The 21,332-nt window shown below is 33.1% G+C and overlaps 1 protein-coding gene across 1 annotated transcript; it reads right to left on the bottom strand.

Annotated features, from left to right (window-relative positions):
• Positions 1 to 1,659: 1,659 nt before the first annotated feature.
• LOC134724924 (visual pigment-like receptor peropsin) lies at positions 1,660 to 16,667 on the bottom strand. Its single transcript, XM_063588302.1, has 6 exons — positions 16,414 to 16,667; positions 11,581 to 11,740; positions 4,448 to 4,575; positions 3,940 to 4,036; positions 3,231 to 3,441; positions 1,660 to 2,281 (listed from the first exon to the last, which is right to left on the bottom strand). Exons 1-6 carry the CDS (start codon positions 16,493 to 16,495, stop codon positions 2,045 to 2,047), a joined length of 915 nt encoding a protein of 304 aa, XP_063444372.1. The 5' UTR covers positions 16,496 to 16,667; the 3' UTR covers positions 1,660 to 2,044.
• Between the last annotated feature and the right edge of the window lie 4,665 nt (positions 16,668 to 21,332).

Below are 21,332 nucleotides of genomic sequence, written 5' to 3' on the forward strand. Positions count from 1 at the left end.
TAAACTAAACAAATTCCCTATCCAATGATAGTCCATGGTTATAAATGATTAAATGTAATATTTCACATAAAAAATATCCTTTAGATCTAAAGATCCGTAAATGTTGAACAAATTAAATTTGGACGTATCTGTCCCATCGAACTAGAGATAAAGGATACAATAGATACAGTTAAGTCTGATTCATATCTTGACTTACATATAGAAATTGACAATGAGGGTAGGTTGATAACAAAAATAAACGACAAAAGAGATGATTTCAGCTTCCCAATTGTGAACTTTCCATTTCAATATAGCAACATTTCAGCAGCGCCTGCATACGGAGTATAGATACTGTATTCCAGGGCTTGTATTTCCTATCATGATTTCCTCGATATAGGATCGCTGCTCGCAAGGAAGCTATTAACCTAATAGTTTCAAATGGTGAAGTTGAAATCATACCGTCGTAAATTTTACGGACGCCATCGCGAGTTGGTTGACCGTTATGAAATAACCCCGTTTCACAGATGATATCGGATATGTTCTTTATGTCGTAACTACAACTCGCTTCCCTTTTCACAACGAACATGACCTACCGAATTAGACTATTTACTAGGTTTGTATTTACATGAGCAACACGATGGGTGCCACATGTGGAACAGGATCTGCTTACCCTTCCGGAGCAACTGAGCTCACTCCCAGTTTTTAGTGGGTTCGTGTTGCTTAGTCTGTAGTTTTCTAATTTGTGTCTTTTGTACTGTTGTTTGTCTGTTTGTCTTTTTATTTTTTAGCTATGGCGTTGTCGGTTTATTTTCGATTTATGAGTTTGACTGTCCCTCTGGTACCTTTTCCCCTTCTTCTACTAAGCTAATATGATTATTGATTCACATCGTGCTCATTTAACTATCATTCAAATAACTTTGTTTTTGTTTAGCCCTTTTTTATATATAAATAAGGCCGTCGGATTCCATCGCATTCCGTTAAATAACTGCACACGTTATGCTATAGTATCATTTTTTTATTGATTTATTTTTTTATTTATCTCTGAATTTTTCATTGTTGTCCCCCAAGGGTGACTGGGGTATAGAAATATGGTCTCTTGGTCTTCTCCCGACCGGCAGTAAAACGCTTGCCGAAGTGGGGCGTCCGTTTGGCTGTGCGGGATGTATCAAGTTCGCAGTCACGTCCGGTCAGAAGGGGGACGTTAAATCCGATGCCTCGTGTAGAGAGAGTGCCACGCTCTTTGCACGTTAAGAACCCTTACGACAACTCTTTGAGGGGTCCGTAGGTGGCCTGTTGTAAGGCTAAATTTCTGTCCCTATCCAATATACCCTCATTTTCCAGTGGCAGTCTAAATTTCCCCGACCATCATCCTAGATGACCTCTATTACAACTACCTACCTAATGTATTTATTGTTAACTTGTTCTCGTCCTGAATATGCATGAAATATTTGCCACTGGACGTTAAGCAACCAACAATCAATCAATTCATTGTTGTCTTTGTCCAATAGCAATATCAAAACACAACAAACAAACAAACAAAATTGTCATTTGGGTAGTTTGTTCTGTTGCACTTTGAAATGTCTTTACAACTGTGTGTCCTTCATTGAGTTTTCTTCCTTGACCATTGAGTGCATGTTACAAATTGTTTCAATCTTAGTTGTATAAAGAAAAAAACTCTCTGCTCTATAATATTTTATTTCTTTTTCGTCTAGAGCTTCATCTATACAATTAGCACTTTCCTTGATGAGTAACAAACAGTATAATGTACATCGTTCCATCAAAAAGCCACAATTACAATTATGCATTCTATACATTTACACGATAATAAATAATTCGTTGCAAAACAATATAGTCTTTGAACAAATCAGACAACTAGAATATTAAGGTTCCAAAACGATCAAACGAATATATAATTTTCCTAAAAGTGTTTTATATCTGAAAGATAATTTCACTTTTTTAGAGCCTCTTTGTAATTTTAGAATTGAAAAAATACAAAATAAGAACTGGAAATTTCCATCTTGCGATCTTAAATTGACCGTGTTGGAACCTCGTAACATTTCAGTCATTATTTCTCTTTCTTTGCGGGTTCATCTAAGTATCCCCCAAGCACACCGTCTCTAATCTTCTCACTTGACAGCAAGTAGCCAATAGGGTAAAGAGCAGTACATCCTTTGGCGAATAATGGCGGAAGTGACGCAGCCAAACTAGATACTTCAGTGGCATCAGTTATCATTGACCAGCACATGAACATTCCATATGGACCCCATCCAATTATTACGAAGACAAGAAATCCAATGCAAATCTGAAACAAAACAGTAAAAACATTCGGTCTATTTTGATGTCTGATATCTATTTTTTTAGCACATGGGGAGCATTGATTTCTAACTATCTAGTCAAATTGAGGGTTTACAGTGATTATGTATATTTGAATAAACCATTTCATATCAAATGTGTACGTTTTGTGACAATACCGGAGATCTACTGGAGCATTCCCGCCATTTGTGTGTGCATGTGGTGGAGTGGGTTTGGTCAGGGGAGGGGTGTCATTAGTTCTGTCTCGGGTCTCGGGGTTATATCTCCTTGGACGCGATGGTACTAAAACAGCTAACACATTTCAGTCGATACAAATAATCGATAAGGAGAAATATAGATCGTAGAGGCGTGAAGGAAACACATACGGGTATATTAACGAATACATGGAAATTCTACATTTTTTGTTAGATCTATAATAAACATTTTTTTAGCAATACTTTTACCAATTCTCAGATTCTCTACAAATGTCCTGGATTCGGCTAATCGAATAGAAAAATAATAAATGGCTTGTTTATCAGTAAAACAACACTGTTATTGGGTTATTGTAGGTCTTGATTCTTGAGAAATTCTTGAAATCAAATTATTTATTCTCGCTGATATGTGACAAACACATTTTGAACTAAAAAAAACATCGTTGGAGACCCCCTCCAACGATGTTTTTTTAGTTCAAAATGTGTTTGTCACATATCAGCGAGAAATCTGTCCTTTGCATGCTTGCTTATTGCAATAAATATAAATATCGTTTCCACTGTTCCACGTTTCCACACAACGTCTAATTGGAACTGAAACTGTTGGGGTTTCTTCTTCAATAGTTTGAGCCTCTTAAAATTATCAATCTGAAATCCTAAAGTAGCAATGGCCACATGCAGTAAACTCAGCTTTGTGGTTAAACAATTTTCCCAATTTCAATTATTGTAATCCATAAATTGAATTCATACCCAACGTAACTGATGATTGCTCAGCCATTCATACTCCTGTCCACGAGTAACAACGATTGGCTTCTCTTGCTTGGACCCAGATATACAGACTGCTGCGACAACGTACCAGAACAGACTTCCAAGACAAATACACAAGCCATAGGTCAAGTGACTGGTATCTTTTTGTAGCCAGTTTAGTCCGCATGCTACGCCAGATGCTTCAGGGGCATAACTGTAAAAAAATTGAAAATTTGATGGAAAAATTGATTAATTTGAAAAGTCTTTAAAAATAATATTGCCGTTTGCACTCTAACGAAAATAAGCTGTATTTTTAATTTAAAAAAAAGTATATAGTCTCCATGATTGGTTGTTCTCAATTATTGAAAAAAGTCCGAATTTGCAGTATATGGTTCTATACTCACATTCTTGCTTAATTTCAAATGTCGTATGTAGCCTCCCCGTGTACTCTTTAAAAAAGCTATCTAACTTAAAGTCTGACTATCATTATATATATGGGCGTTGGTGGTACAAGCATATCCATTAGAGCCGGTTAATATCAATGAAAACGACGTTTTTCGTTGCGTTTAAATTGAAATGATAGTATGATGTTTCGCCATATCTTAATTTAATTGTGATCACCAATTCACCAATTGATATGCATATCTTCAAATATAAACTGTTATAACCTTAACTTACATGCATATAGTAACTATTGTATACATAAACTTACGAACTCCATCCAAATAATGGGAAGAGAGCCCATAGTAGGGATGTAATCCAGACAACGAGGGCCATCATCCACCATGTCATTGTTGAAGACGAATCATCTGCAGAGAAAAAACATAATAAATATGTAATTATTGTTGCTTGACCCCCAAACACATATGAAATTAAGATTGTCCCTAAGTCAGGAGTCTGTGCAGTGGTTGTCGTTTGTAGCTGTATAACCTGTATCTGTTTTTCGTTTATTGTTTTGCATTAATCAGACCGTTGGTTTTCTTATTTGGATTTTTTTCGGAATCTCTTAGGGGCATTTTGTAAATTGTTTTTGCGTTATGGGTTTTGCTCATTGTTGAAGGTCGTACTGTGGCCTTGAGATGCATGTTATTTTATCCTCTACGTCAGTTGGTCACTGGTGGAGAGTTGTTTCATTAGCAATCACATCCAAATCGCCATTTTTTTTTTTATTGTCTAACAAATAATGATATACGTTATACCGTATTCATAAATATACTTACAAAACTCTGTGTAACGCACAGAACAGTATCTCTCGATACAAAGGGCGATAACAAAACCTAAAGCAGCATACCCAGCCGTGTAGGACTCTACTCCATAAGCCTGGCATCCAAACGTTTCAAAAAGCCATCTAAAAATGTAACAGATCGATATATATATTTTGCTAATAAAATGTATACTTTTCTCTGTAATCAGAAGAAAAGAATTAGACTCCAGTTTTTACCCGAAATACTTATTTTGTATTTATTGTTTTTATAGTCAATTTACTGAATTGGTGGTGTTCTATATCAGTATTTATAGACTTTTTGATAGAGAAGTCTATGTGTTTAAGCAATACTACTGATATAAGATATACACGATTAAGTTCAAATAATATTGTATACCAAAACAATTGTCTTTCAAATCAATATTAATTTTTTTTTAATCATTTTCTCACAATATATCTTGTATTATATAGTATCGGTACGGAAGCCGATAAGGGCCATTCAAAAAAAAAAAATATGTCGTTATTACGACATAGCATGTCGTAATTTCGACATAACATGTCGTTATGTCGTAATTTCGACTTAAGTTTCAATTAAATGTTTATGATAATTAAAACAAATCGTGTTATGAAAGGAGTAGGTCCAGTAAGACCCCTTTTTGGCCCCAAAATATAGCAGTTTTACAAAATTGTTAAAATGTATTTTTTTAGATATTTAATGGACAGTAGAATGTATCTGCTACATAAATATGAGCTGTTTTTGACAATACAATACACATATATCGGTTACTAGCACCAACTAGTCATGCTAAATCACTGAAATCTTCATAATTAATGCATTTTAGTTAAATTTTAGACGGTTTCCGTGGAAAACGAAAGTGGCCACATTCGTGTTCATCCTAAATATTGAAATGTAAGTTGTATTTGATGATAATACATAACATGTATAAAGGTTAAGGATGAACACGGATGCGGCCACTTTTATTTTTGACAAAAACCATCTAAAAAGTGACATTTTTCGGCATATTTGGTAGAATTGTCATATTTAAGCTTGAATCGGAACGTTTTTAATGACTAAATAAGTTAAAATCTTTCACATAAATTTATTGAATCAAATGAAATAGACACTTTAGTGTTTTAAAAGTGGTCAAAATCTTTCGTCAGATGAATCTGAAATTTGAGGCCAAAATCGGTCCTTACCGGACCTACTCCTTTGGAAAAAGATGTTGATGATTGCTACCGACAAAAAGAATAGTGCATATTGCTATAGACTCCGCCCGTGGACATAGGTTCGACACAGGTTAAACTTTGCAATTTTTATTTATTGTATAGCTTTTAACTATTTATTTAAAATAATTAGGAAATGGGGGAAAAATACCATTATATAAAATAAATTGAAATTTATGTTACGGAAGTACTCCGAAATAGATCATTTAAAGTCGTCACTCCATTTAGGTGCAATCACCAATATCAAAAGGGTAATACCGGTTCACGGAATGTTTTACTTTGCGATTTGTCCTGCTATTCATGTTATAACTGCATGATGAAAGTAATTCCTGTACTAGCGATGCCGGAACTTTTCGTCAATATAAACCTGTGCATGAAATGGAGGCATTGAAAGACGAATCCCAAACAGCGACGAAAACCGTTTCATCGAATTAATAAAAACCCGGGATTATATTTCTATTTGCCGTTTTCGCGGACGATCCAGTAGTAGATTCCTATATTTTAAAATGTATATATCTGAAGATGACTTGGAAATAATTCTCAAGCCAAGGTTCAAGTAATTGAAGGGGAGTATTTCGACAATTTATGTCCCAGTGAAAATACAATTCTATTCAAATTTAAGCAAGGGTAAAAATGTTCGATTTACTTGCAGAGTGTCAGATATATCTGTATTGGGGATGAATTAAGATATAGAAATTTTACAATGACAGATGATATGCAACTTGAAAGTTAAACATCCTATGATAAAATAAATATGAAAACCGTATACATGTACTTCTGTCCCATCTTTCCTTCCTACATTACTTGCGACAGTACTGCATTTTTAGTTGAAATAACTGAAAGGGTACACATTATTATATAGATTTCCACATCTCCAGGTAATTTTTGATAAAATGACATCACAAAATGAACAGAAGCAGAATCAACCAATAATATAAAAAACCGAATAAAACTTGCAATAATTAATGGAAACAAAAACCCTTTTGGATGCCGTATGTTAGGTGTAACGTGTTGTAGGAACAACGTGCTTAACGTAGATGGCACATAAGTATTAACTTTTTTTTTTTTTTTATCTTTATTCAATTCTTCAACATATATATACAACAGATATATTACATATTACACAAAATATCACAAGGCAATGTTTTTAAGTATATCATATATAATCAGCACAATATTTAGAAATTAAATGTTATTACACCTTCGGTTTCTTGTACCAGAATATTATTCTTTAAAAAGTGTTTCTCAAAAATGTTTCTCATACATCTTGCATCACACAAATATTCATACAGGTAAGTTATATAATGTTTTACAGTGTATTTAAATAGTCTAATAAGATCAACATTACTGTTTAAATTTTTAAGTAAATTCCTTCTTCTGAAGATACAATATCTCGCTACAGATAACATGAAATTGACAAAACTTACATTTACGCCTTTGATAGGTCCAAATAAACCAAACATAAATACCTCTTCATACACTAAATTATCAATTTTGTCAGAATCAACATTATCAAATAAAACTAACAACTTTTGTTGCATAAACAGATGAAATTCTACTATTAATTCAGAACATAATAGAAATAAATGAGTGATATTTTCTACTTCCTTTTCACAAACATCACATACATTGTAATTTATAAGTTTCATAGTCATAAGTTTAGAATTTGTGAAAATACAATAATGAGCTATTTTGAAATCTAGATCCATTAATATAGATGGTTTCCAATAGAAATTAACGTTTTTCCATACTTTACAAAGATCATTCTCTTCAATCTCAAAAACTTCCGTCCACTTTTTATAGCAAATAGGATGCTGACATAGTTTACTAGTAAGTAACAAATACAGTTCTTTTGTCGAACACATAGAAAACTCTGACAATTTATCTTTGAAAATGACATTAATATTTATAGAGCGAGAAACATTTCTCCTATGAATATTTTTATGAATAATTTCTGTCCATTCTTTAGGCAATACAACTTTTAAAGTATTATATCTTTTTACAATACTGTTAATATCACAATGATTAGTTACATTTTGTATCATCTCAACTATAGCCATTTCTGGTAAAAAACCCTCTATAACTTCATAACATATGTCTTTTACTTGAACAATTCCAGCATTTATAAAATCATACCATATAACAGTTTTTCCATCGAACAACACATTTGGATTACAAAATAAGGGTTGATCATATACATTTTCAGTGCTAAGATCAAATTCAATATCATCTCTTAAGAGATCAAAACCTTTAAACATTTCTTTGTAAACATTAGGAATACACTTCAAGTTTTCTGGTAGAGACATGAATAATATTTCTTCTGATAAGTTCATATTTAAAATTTTTGGTTTTATTACGTATCTCAGTAAATTTCTGTCAAATATGTCAGATGTCAGTGCTCCATTAAGAGTACTTTTAGAAGAAAAGAATGAGTGGTGTTGGGAAAAAGAACAAGACACTAGTAAAAGTTGTACATACATTCCATTCACGTCAAGTTGTTTACAAAATGTTTATAATAAAATATATAAGTTTCTTACTGAAGGTATCCAAAGATTTTGCGACGATGCAAATATTAAACTTTACAATATAAATAAATATTTTTAACCAATGAATTCAAATAGCAAAAGCTATGCAATTAACAAATATATACTTATTAAGTTTCATGTAAATTATTTAACAATAAAATGCATTAAATATGAAATTTGGAGTTTTACCAAGGGAGCTAATAATTGAATAATAACACTGTCTGCAACACAGCATTTCGGGGACTCTCCCTCTGGTATCTTTCCTCCCTCTTTTATGGCTGACTATGCGGGGGCTTTTCTAGTTATCGGGGGCATTATGATGACGTATAGTTGTTAATATCTGTGTCATTTAGTCTCTTGGCAATCATAATACATATTCTTTCATATATAGCGATGTCGTTATTACGACATAGCGATGTCGTTATAACGACATAGTGATGTCGTTATTACGACATGATATGTCGAAATTACGACATATAGCGATGTCGTTATAACGACAAGTTATGTCGAAATTACGACATAGCGATGTCGTAATAACGACATGTTATGTCGAAATAACGACATGCTATGTCGTAATTACGACATAAAATATTTTTTTTGAATGGCCCTTATCGGCTTCCGTATATTGGTGCTGAAATCTTTAGACTTGTAGGATTTTTCCTCTATGTGTGGTTCAGCATGTTCGTTAATATCTTTACTAAGTAAGACTTGTCTTGTATATGGATGTGGCTATCTGTTATAAAAATGCGTTTATGCAAATTATAATATTGAATTTCTTTAATATGTTTCTTTTAATTTAAACATTTGAAGAGTAATACAAAAGAGAATAGAACTTGTTCTTTATACTCTTATACCAAGTGCTCATTGGTGAGAAGTAAAAATAGATAAATAAAAAAACCTCTATACTCCAAGGAAAGTCCCTTTATATGAAATAACAAAATCATAAGCTCAAACATTACAAACAACTTTGTCACATGAGCTCTTCATTTTTTTCCGGCTTTAAAATCTAATTAACTTTGCATCGGGATAAATTCCTCTTGGAATAATTGAAATTTGATATGTCTTTGAATCAGCTTCCATGCGGCTCATTGTTCATGTTTTCTAATTTCCGATTATGTAAGTTTTGTGCGTGATGTTGTATAGCAGCAGCTAGATTTTGAAGGTCATACTTCTATTACTTTATATCTTCTTACGTTGTGAATAATAATAAGAAGATAGTATGCAGATGACTTGTGTTGATTAATTTGACATAATACAATCTACATTTTGTTACTTATTTCCTAAATAGTTTGATAATGAAAAAAAGTATCAACACTATTAAATGATGTTCAGACAAAAGTTGACCTTTAACTGCTTTTGGCTGTTTTTCATTTTGATATTCCTGCAAACATGTTTTGCATTTAGGCTTAGTATTATTCAAGAAACACTTGACGCGCACCTGTTGAAGACTATTCAAGAAACATGTGCATGTCGAGCAATTATTTTAGATTAACCAAGAAAATGTGGCGCACACCTGTTCATGGTATTTCACGAAACATGTATCTAGCATCTGCATAACAAATATGACGAGAACCACGTATCGTGCACACCTCAGTGTGGAAGATTATTCAAGAAACACGTATCGTATGCACTTGTTGAAGATTATTCAAAATACACGTGTCGTGCGCACCTGTTGAAGATTATATAAGAAAGAAGTGATGCGCACCTGTTGAAGATTATTTTAGAAACACGAATCGTTGGCACTTGTTGAAAATTATTCAAGACACGCATATCGTGGGCACTTGTTGAATATTATTCAAGACACGCTTATCGTGGTCACTTGTTGAAGATTATTCAAGAAACACGTGTCGTGCGCACCTGTTGACGATTATTTAAGAAAGGTGTGATGCACATCTGTTTAAGACTATTCAAGAAACATATTTCGTGTGCACTTGTTGAAGATTACTCAAGAAAGATGTGTCGCGCATCTGTTGGTAAAAGAGAGAATTAAAACAATGAAAAACAACAACAACACCCCCCCCCCCCCCCCCCAAGCAAAACAGACGGCTCCGCAAATAATGCACAGAACATAAAATAAGAAACTAAACTGAGACTAGGTAACAAGAATCTCTGATCCACAGACTCTAACTGGACTGATTTAGGGAAAACATAATTGTAGTTGTGTTTCTGTTTGTACGTTTTAGTGCAAATAAGTCGCTTGACTTTGTACACTGGATAACCGTGTCGAAAACTACAATGATTCCACTAATTTAAATGAATGGCATATTAGTGAAACGAGAAATCTTATAAGGATATAAATGAGTCAAGTCAATAGTATTGTCTACCAATAACCGTGACAAGATTAGAAATTAATATCAATATCTATTCCGTGGCCGATGTGAATAAGAAAGGTGATGTACGTCAAAGAGTCAGCAACAGAAAATCAGAGTCATCTGGTCAATACAGTGTACTGTCTCCAGCAACAGACAAGTGTCTATACAAGGTGTTATAACCTATAAATCTGTAGAGTCCAGAAAATTAACTCGGATCTATAGGGAATAGATGTCAAAAACAGATACATTTATCATTTTAAACCATGACATTTCACTTTTTCAACTCAATCTAGCGCAGCATTGTTATAAACAACGCGACACTACGGTGGTATGCGTCGCCGCGAGTAAGTAAGCACGCTTTTCGACAGTAAAATCTACGTTTTACGAGGACCAAGCTTAAAATACAAATGGAGTCTGTTCTTGTCAGATATTTTCTTTATTTTACTTACAACAGACTCGTTTTTGGTATGTTATTTTGGTAATATGAAAATAAGAATATGTGGTATGATTGCCAATGAGACAACCATCCACCAAAGAGCAAATCGGAAGAAGGGGTTTAAGTGCTTTAGATAAACCACGATCTCTTTGCTATTGTAAGTAATTTAACAAACTAGCCACACAGGTTTATAGTCGTCTTTTGATTATAAGTGAGAGGTTAAGCTAGTATAAACCCAGGTGTATGTCAACATTTTCTACATATGGAAATGTCTGTACCAAGTTAGAAATATGACTGTTGATTTCCATTTGTTTGCCGTGTTTGAGCTTTTGATTTTGACATTTGATAAAGGACTTTCCATTTTTAATTTTTCCGAAAATACAGAGTTTCAGTTCGGTATTTTTGTTCTTTACTTTTTACTCATCCCATATTATTTTTTTTCAGTCTAAACTTTTAATATTCGTTCGATGGGTAGTCAACAAAGCCAGGTAATATTTATATTCGGTAACTCGTCCAAAAATTTCTTTCTTCGTCGTGACTTTTAATATTCTTTCAACATATTGATTCAATGTCCACGTGCACATAGCATGCAAAGAGGCAACATTATTTGTTATGTATAAGTGCTGTAAGTGATATATCCTGATTTACTTACTTTCCTCTGAACGATGACAACCCAGCAAACGGGAATCCAAGACACACCAAAACATTACTGAAACATAAGTTAATATGCAGTACCTTCTTTGGTGCAGACACTACGTTTTCTCGAATGAATACATTCATTACCAAACAATTGGACAACACTCCAATTGAACCTGAAAATAAATGGAAAATAAGACTAACAAGAAACAGTTTAGACGTGACTACGGGGCGCCGAATGGAACTCTTGTGGTTTTGTACTCAAAATTCAATTTTGTACGGACAAAAGAGACTTTTGTTCCACAAAAATGAGTTCAGTCTGACAAAATTTGTAACATACTACAAATTTAAAATTTTGTCATACAAAATTATCTTTCAGTGGACAAAAGTCACTTTTGTCGAGACAAAATTCAATTTTGTCAATTTTGTCTCACAAAATTGAGACAAAATTCAATTTTGTTAATTTTGTCGTCACAAAATTGACTTTTGTTTTGTCTCACAAAATGGAGACAAAATTCAAATTTGTCAATTTTATCGCACAAAATTGAATTTTGTCTTCACAAAATCGACTTTTGTGAGACAAAATCACAAAATTGAGTTTTGTCTCACAAAAGTCAATTTTGACTAAAAAAAAAAACCTCAATTTTGTCTCTAACAATTGACTTTTGTGTTTAAATTTCCATATCAGATATACCTTTTTGACAAAATTGACTTTTGTCATGACATAAATGAATTTTGTCTACAAAAATGAATTTTGTAATCACAAAATTGAAGTTTTCATAAAACAAATCTGTATCGCATAGTTTTGTGAGACAAAAATGATTTTGTTATGACAGAATTGAATTTTGTACAAAATCACAAGAGTCCCATTCGGCGCCCCGTAGTGACTGTTTAACAGTGCCCAGGACAAAAATGTTGTTTCAAAACAGAGTTGAAAGATAACAATATGCAGGGATTGTCAAACTGAGTAGAACACAAACTGTAAATGGTATCACACAAAATGAAAAACTACGAAAAGTCAATTGTTTTAGTATATGCTTTTGCAAGAGGAAAAGACTCATATTGTATGCACTCTTGAATCAGATCTTTGGCGACCTACCTAGTTAGACTTATCACCCAGTTTTCTTTTGTAAGGTATTCCATTTTAAATACCAACCGTGCAAGGGCTGTATATCCAGCCAAGGTCTCTAAAATCTTCTATCATCAACCCAATAACGTCTATAACTGTTGACTCGTAAATAACAATTGGACACCAACTTTGACATTATTATACAGTAATTGGTATTTTTATGGACTCAGTCAAAGCAGGGAATCTCAACAGCTTTCAAAATATGAAGCTTATAATTAATTCTTCAAGTCTGTTCTAAAACTTCCTTTAAAATCAATTCAGCGTGATTTCCTGTAATTCGAGCAAATATGACACGTGTTTTAATCATCATTTATAGGCCCTAATTAAGGTTTCCTACTTCGAGCAAGAAGTAAATAGGATTATATACGGAACGTAATTAACCTTGCTGTCTGTTTAAAGAGAAGTGAAGCAATCGGATTCCATCGAACTATTCGACATACAAGATACTATGCATTACACTAGCTAGGAGATGAGTTGAAAGTGCAGCTTACTGCATTTCCCAGTAAATGTTAACTGATCGTTATATATTTCATCCGTTATTATGTAGATTAAAAAGGCGGAGAACATTACAACGATAGCCTTACTGTATGACTAGCTTCATGTGCCGATTAACTAAGTATTTAGTATACGTGCATGGCTAACCTAATTGGAAATATTCTAGATTTTTTTTTTTATCTCTCTCACGTTTGAAGTGTTGTCAGCATCTATTGAACATACATCTTCTCCATGTTCTAGTTAGTTAAGGGCTTAAAGCTGACCTTGATAGTCAACCACTAGAAAAGTCGTCAGAAAATATCAGCAATCTTATATTAAACTAGATATGTATGTAAGTTTATATTAAAGAGACCAGTATGGACCCCATGAAGGCAACTCCATAGATTGCTGAATATAGCCTTAGCCCTAAAACACTACAAAAATAGATTGTTGTCAAACTGTGAAAAAAGTATGATTACTTGGACTGAGAATATATTTAGCAACTTTATAAAAGCAAAACCAATGATTATATCGATGATATCCAAATTTTGAAAGTAGACACTTATATACAAATAATTATAATCAATTATCATAATTTACTTATATAAAAAGGGCAGATCACTCGATTTATCTCAGACCATGAGAACGTGTTTTCCCTCTATTTTTTTTTTATATTTAATGATTATACCCTACAGTTTATTTCCTCATCTTTCTGATGCTACATTGTCGTATATAACAGTGCATTTAGAAACTAATATCGTCATTTACAATTGGTGTAAGTGGTGTGTTTTCTCAATTGTTTGTGTGATAAAATTTAGTTTCAAACACATCGGTTGTCACTTGTGTTCGGAACCGCTGTTTTACTATACTTGGTCTTTTAAACATTTTTTGATTCGAGCGTCACTGATGAGTCTCTTATTGGCGAAACGCGCGTCTGGCGTAAATAAAATGATGAAATTATATACATATGTTCAGGACTTGATAATTAGAATAGATGACTAGACTCTTCTAACATAGCAAAGTGGAGGACATTAAAGATAAACATACTTTACTACAAGAATGAACAACTGGCTGACGCAGATAGGTTATAATATCATTTCAAAATTGAATATGTGTTGCTTCATTATGAAGGGATCATAAAAGCAAAGTTACTAGTTGCAAACGCATAGAATCATAAAATAGAAAATAATTAATCGGTTTAGAGAAATTTAATTCAATAAACAATCCGGATCTTTACCCATGACAATTATCGTCATAATTGGCTAAACAATTACAATCATGTTCAGAACAAAAACCTTTTGCGTCATCATCAACGGAATCCCAAGCGGATTCGACATCTCCATGTCATTACTTAGCAGGTAGTGGAACATTTAAAAAATCTTATAACGACAATGAATAAAAAATAATAATCTTAAAATCACAAATGAAGCAGTTTTAACTGAAACAATGTGCATGCAATGTACAAAAATATCCAAACGTAAATAAAGCAGATGAAAGGGAGAAATTGGTCCACAGTCCACATGGTATTGAACAAGACAGACTTTAGTTTTATATCATTCAATTTAGATCTTTTAAATTATGTGTCTAAATCTTAATGCATCTGGGCGAATGAAGTTCCTTCTAATGAATGACTGGTGTTTTGGCAAATACCCCTTTATGATATATCAGTAGTATCAAATATCATTGGAAATGGTTTTAGTTAAACGTTTGATTTCATTCAGTTATTCATTTATTTCTTTGCTACCAAAAGACTATATTTTATGAAGCACAAAAACAATCAAGCTTCTTCGTGGAGTGTAAAAATTTTAGGTATATTAATTTTAACAAATACCATGCCAATGAGGGTAAAAGGCACATTCTTGTGCATACCAGCAGAGCGGTGGTATATATGGACGATGTCCATTAGCTATAATAAACAAAAACACGAAACATACATTTGCTATTAACCAATTATCATCAGCGCAGTAGTTAGTACCAAGTGTGTTGCACTCCGTTCTAAATTGTTAATTTCTAAATGAATAAAATTGAAAAAGAAAATGGGGAATGTGTCAAAGCGACAACAACCAGACCATAGATCAGACAACATCTGAAGGCCAGCAATGGGTCTTCAATGCATTCAGAAACGAGTCCCACAGCAGCGCGGAAGCGTCCTTCAGCTGGACCCTTAAAAATATGTATACTAGTTCAGTGATAATGGACGTCATACTAAACTCCGAACTGTACACAAGAAACTAAAATTAAAAATCATACAAAGGCCAGAGACTCTTGACTTCGGACAGACGCAAAATTGAAGAATCTTTTATAAATCTAAATGTTTCAACTCCCTCAGGCACAGTTGACCTTAGCTGGATTTGTCTTTTATAAAATTGAGAATGGAAATGTTTTTATCATTTGTGCTTAGTATGATAGCTTTTCAACTGTTTCGGTTTTTATAAATCATTGCCTTTTAAATTTTCGGCTTTGAGCTTTTCAAAGCTGATGCAGGTAAAGCCAGACTGAAAGCTGCTTAAATTGTATATATATATATATATATATATATATATATATATATACAACTCGTCTAAACATCAACCCAACAATGTTAGATCTGTAAATTTGCTTTCGCAAATTTTTGGTTCTTCCCTCGCCGGGATTCGAACCCATGCTACTGTGATATCGTGACACCAAATCGCCTGCACTGCAGCCGTCCCGCTAGACCACACGACCACCTGGGCTCTATATATATATAGTGTTGTTTTCATTCTGTATAAGGTGAAATTAAGGATGGAGTATAGATTTACACTGCTACTGGACCGATAAGATATAGCACCAAAAATTTTCGTCAGAATTTGAAGTTTCTTTTCATTATTTTCCCAGATTGGCTTTGAGATTTTGGAAGTCTATACTATATGCTTTATAACAGGATGAAACAAAGTCGTGTTTAGTGGTTGCATAACTAAAAGCATTTTAGGTAAAGTTGTTATAACTAAAGTCCAGCTACGTGCAGTCATACAATTAGAGAAATAAAATGGAAATTATAAATAAGTACAGTGTACGTAAAAAAATGAATGGAAATTCCAATTGTAAACTAAATGTAAATTTTCTGGAAAAGTAAACAATTCCACATGCATCTAGAAATTCTGAGATTCAAGGTAAAATTCGTCTAAATTGCAGTTTTTATTGATCATTTGAAATAAAATATAGCTGTACAACAAATATATTATAAGAAAAAAATATTGAAAATGAATTAACGAAAAATGATCTTACCAAGAATAAAATATAGACATCCAACTCCACGATGTTCCAAATCTGAAAAATGTCCCCTACCAGATCCGACGATTGTTTCCATCTTGGTACTGTTCGATCAGCAATGGATATAAGATGAATTCGGCTTTGTCGCGAAATCTGCTTATAAAAGTCACCTGTCACGCAATTGGTTAATATATATAGCGCTGTGACATACCGTATTCCGTAAGATATGACAGAACTGTGAGATCTGTCAATGAGTAACTGTTATTATATTTAACACCTTGTGTCAAGTATCAAAAATCGTTAACTATTGATTGCTGGCTTGTCTGGACTATAATTAGCGAATCGACTATATAACTAATTTCTTATAATATAATTCCTTAGGATTAATGGATTTTTCAATTTTAGATATTTCATCAAATTTTCTACTTTAAAAATCGAAAAAAAAAATATTTAGTTTTAAGCACAAAACATTTTTGTTGTTGCTATTTCACAATTCAAATGGAGTTTTTCTTCGTGAAATCAAGGACGTATAACTAATGTTAGTCTGTGGTGGAACTATTTCAATTCAAATATAAATTGTCATGAAACATTTCAAGCAACCTTTGACAAATAATCATAATAAGATACCCAGTAGGTATACTAAAAAAATAAAAACATTATTTTCAAGAGCAAGTCAGTTTGTGAGAATTTAGAATAATTTCTGCAAAACATGCATGAAGAAGAGAAAAAAAGCGCCGACCATTTTAACATCCCATTATGAAGTTCCCCTCACTTTGATTTAAAAAAATGGTAAGTCTTTCGTTTTTGTTTTTCTGAAAATTATAGAGTTAGCTCCCCTAATTGTTTTAAAATCAACCATTAGACCGTTGGTTTTCCCGTTTGAATGGTTTTGCACTTGTAGTTTTTCATGCCCTTTGTAGCTTGCTGTTCGGTATGAGTCAAGGCTCCGTGTTGAAGGCCGTACCTTGACCTATAATGGTTTACCTCAGGCATGGATTACCTTAGCTGTATTTGGCAAAACTTTTAGGAACTTTGGTCCTCAATGCTCTTCAACTTCGTACTTTATTTGGCCTTTTTAACTTTTTTGGATTCGAGCGTCACTGATGAGCCTTTTGTAGACGAAACGCGCGTCTGGCGTATATACTAAATTAAGTCCTGGTATCTATGATGAGTTTATTTACTTTTATAAATTGTTACTTGTATGGAGAGTTGTCTCATTGGCATTCATACCACATCTTCCTATATCTTTTTATTCGTCATGTTTCCAGCACTGGCTCGGGTTTTTAGGCAGGCACTTAAATGGTACTGGACTATTGTTAACTTTAGAGTAAATATTATTGGTGTTTAATTTGATGGATTGTCCAGTGGCAACTACTTATGTATATTCGAGATGTGAACAAATGTAAGTACTATTATATCGAATAGGCAAATTTTGCAATGTGAGTTGACTTCATTTTTATTGTCTCTTGGGAAAAGTGGGATATTGGAAGGGGTAGACAGTTTACCTTGCAATGGGAAACGGTACAATCAGAGAGTTGTAAGTATATTCTACGGACAGAGAAACTCGTACTTTTCTCACATAAGGCATTTGATTTTTAAACTTCTCTGTTTTTTTCACCTCAAATAAACTCATAAAAGTATGTAAATTCATCTTCTTATATCTATATAAAGATTTGAGTCTACCACAGCAAACACTCTTCACAAGAGAATGTTTAATATAATAATCTATCATGATATTTAACGATTAAACGTTTTCAAAGTTTTTTTTATAAGCCCTAAGTGATTCTACAGTAAATAAATAATGCTTGTTTCTGTGGTAATACCTATCAATAATTCAAATAATAACCGTTTAGTCATAACATAATTGTTGATTTGATCGATTTCCTTACATTTCAAACTTAAATAAAAAATAAAAATGGATATGATTTTAACATCAACAAGATATAAACAATCGGATCTGTTTAGTTTTTAAAAAACTTTGACACATTGTCTGCTGGGATTTGTTGGTAGTTATTGAGGAATATTACATATCAATGTTTTTTCCGTTTGGAAGTTTGGGACCAGTGTGCCCTGATTTTGTTTCTTATGGATTCAAAAGCAAAAAGCCAAACGGACCTTCAATATTTCTTGAGTATGAGTGATACAAGAAACCGCTTTATGTGCCCGAATCATTCGAAGAAATTCGATTCCAATTTGTGCATTATTGTGACATACATTTAGCATATATATGTCTCGATTCTGTGCTGATGAACTCTGAGTCATTCAGAGTATTGAGTCGATATTTGTTTCAATCGCTTTTGTGACACATATTAAAATTTTTGATCATGCACTTTGAGATCAACTCCAGTTAATGGTTGGTTTCGTGTTTTTCAGTCTTTTGTTTTCTATGTTGTGTTTTGTTTACTGATAAAATTTAGAAAGGAAATGGGGAATGTGTCACAGCGACAAAAACCCGACCATAGAGCAGACAACAGCCGAAGGCCACCAATGGGTCTTCAGTGTAGCGAGAAACTCCCGCACCCGTAGGCGTCCTTCAGCTGTCCCCTTAAAAAATATGTAGACAAGTACAGTGATAATAGACGTCATACTAAATTCCGAATTATACATATGAAACTAAAATTAAAATTCATACAAGACTAACAAAGGCCAGAGGCTCCTGACTTGGGACAGGCGCAAAATTGCGGCGGGGTTAAACATGTTTATGAGATCTCAATCCTCCCCCATATACTTCTTGCCAATGTAGAAAAGTAAACGCCTAAGAATACGCACATTAAAATTCAGTTAAAGAGAAGTCCGAGTCCGATGTCAAAAAATGTAACAAAAGAAAATAAATAAAATGACAATAATACATAAATAACAACAGACTACTAGCAGTTAACTGACATGCCAGCTCCAGACCTTAATTAAACTGATTGAAAGATCATGTCTTCATCATATAAATATCAGGCACAATCCCTCCCGTTAGGGGTTTAGTATCATACTATTATAAAATATATGAGAAAAACATAACCATGCCAACAACTTTTTTTTTTTTAAATGTGTTTAGTTCGAATGCAAAGACCCTATGAGTGAATCAATATTAAAGCCAAAATATTCAATCTTTAATGACCTGACAACAGTATCGTAACTATATCCCTTCTTAAAATAAGTCTGTTTAAAGGTTTTGTAAGCTTTTGAGGTAAATACTGACATGTTTGTGCTTTGTAAAGAATATTACCATAAAATATTGAATGAAGATGTTTGTTTTTAGCCAGTTTATTTTTTACTTTAGAGTTTAAATGTCTCTTTGTTAACTATTGTCTCTCTTTGACTCTACTTACAAACCGTTGTAACTACTACTTTTCTTTTTCGCCCAATATGATCCAATATCAGAGAAAAAACCGTTGTAATTAAAGTATTATTATGAAAGTTAACAAATGCCCCTAAAATGGTATTTTTCAACATAAAAATATAAAAAGCAGATGTGGTATGATTGCGAATGAGACAACTCTGCACCTGAGGCCAAATGGCATTGAAGTAAAACAACTATAAATCACCGAATGACCTTAAACAAGGAACAGCACTCATATCGCATAGAAAGCTATAAAAGCCCCAAAATTAAAAATGTAAAACAATCAAAACGAGAATTTTACGGCCTTTAATGTACAAAACAATGAACGATAAATAATTATGATATACAGCAACAAACGACGACTGCTTAATTAAAAGCTCCTGCATTACTGCTTGGGGCACATAAACATTTTGAAAGCTATTGTTCCAAAGAACACAAGTTTAAGCGACATTTTAAATGACATTGAACTTGTGTTCTTCTTTTCTCACCCCACTGGAGACTTTTTTTGGTATAAGATGTTAAGACGCCAGAGGGCAAAATACGCTAATGATGGTATATAAGAACTGGTTAACTTGAAGAGCAAAGATTCGTTTGCAAGCGATTATTTTTTACTAATTGGTGTATTCTAAAAGAATTTAAGAGTCAAGAAAATCGATATACTCCTGCTTCCTCGCATGCAGTCATCTTAATGTATGTTGTCTTAAATAAATGTCAGGATACAACAACCAATAATTTACATTTTTCAACCAGGGTTTATTTTGGTAGCACCTGTGTTCCTAAGGTGAGATTTAACTTATAAGACTTTAAAGGTAGGTTTAAAACGGCGTTTTGCATTTGCGCCGATTTTTTCTTTCATTTGCGCCGATTTTTTTTTCATTTGCGCCGATTTTTTTCACAGGTAAATTACAGGTGAATAGATAGTGCCAATGATACAACTCTTATCTTTATTATCATGAAAGGCCTTTTTTAGTTGCTTAATATGGACATACAACTGTTTTGAACTCTGAAAAGTATCGAAAAAAGTTCAATTCCATTTGATGAATGATGAATTTTTATAATGATAGAGCATTAATCTGAGTTATTCTCTGTTGATGTAATTTATCACACAAATCTCTAGAAATTGTTTCAACCGCATTTAAGAAATTACTGGCGTTTGAAGTGTAGAACCAACTAGTTTTCTGCAGTCAACAATTAATTGGCTTAATGATTCCCTAGTTTGAAAATTAGTTTTCCGGTGATTTAATTGGGCATAGAAATGGACATCTAGTGAAAAAATGTTGAAGGTTTTCTTCCTCAAGTTTGCATAGCGGGCAAATTGGGTCTGTACCCCCTATATTAAATATAGCTTTGTATTTGTATTCCCTGGAATTTACATGTAAAAGTATAATCTGTAACTTACCTGTAAATCCAATTAGGAGAAAATATAAATCGGCGCAAATGAAAAAATGAAATCGGCGCAAATGAAAAAATGAAATCGGCGCAAATGAAAGAATGAACATTTTCAAATCGGCGCAAATGTCATACGCACGTTTAAAATTGGCATGAAGAAAGGTGATACATACACAATTTAGGATATATGTGAAAATAGGATTTTTTAATTGGT

The sequence above is a fragment of the Mytilus trossulus genome, chromosome 7 (genome assembly GCF_036588685.1).
Source record: "Mytilus trossulus isolate FHL-02 chromosome 7, PNRI_Mtr1.1.1.hap1, whole genome shotgun sequence".
Classification (NCBI taxonomy): Eukaryota; Metazoa; Mollusca; class Bivalvia; order Mytilida; family Mytilidae; genus Mytilus; species Mytilus trossulus.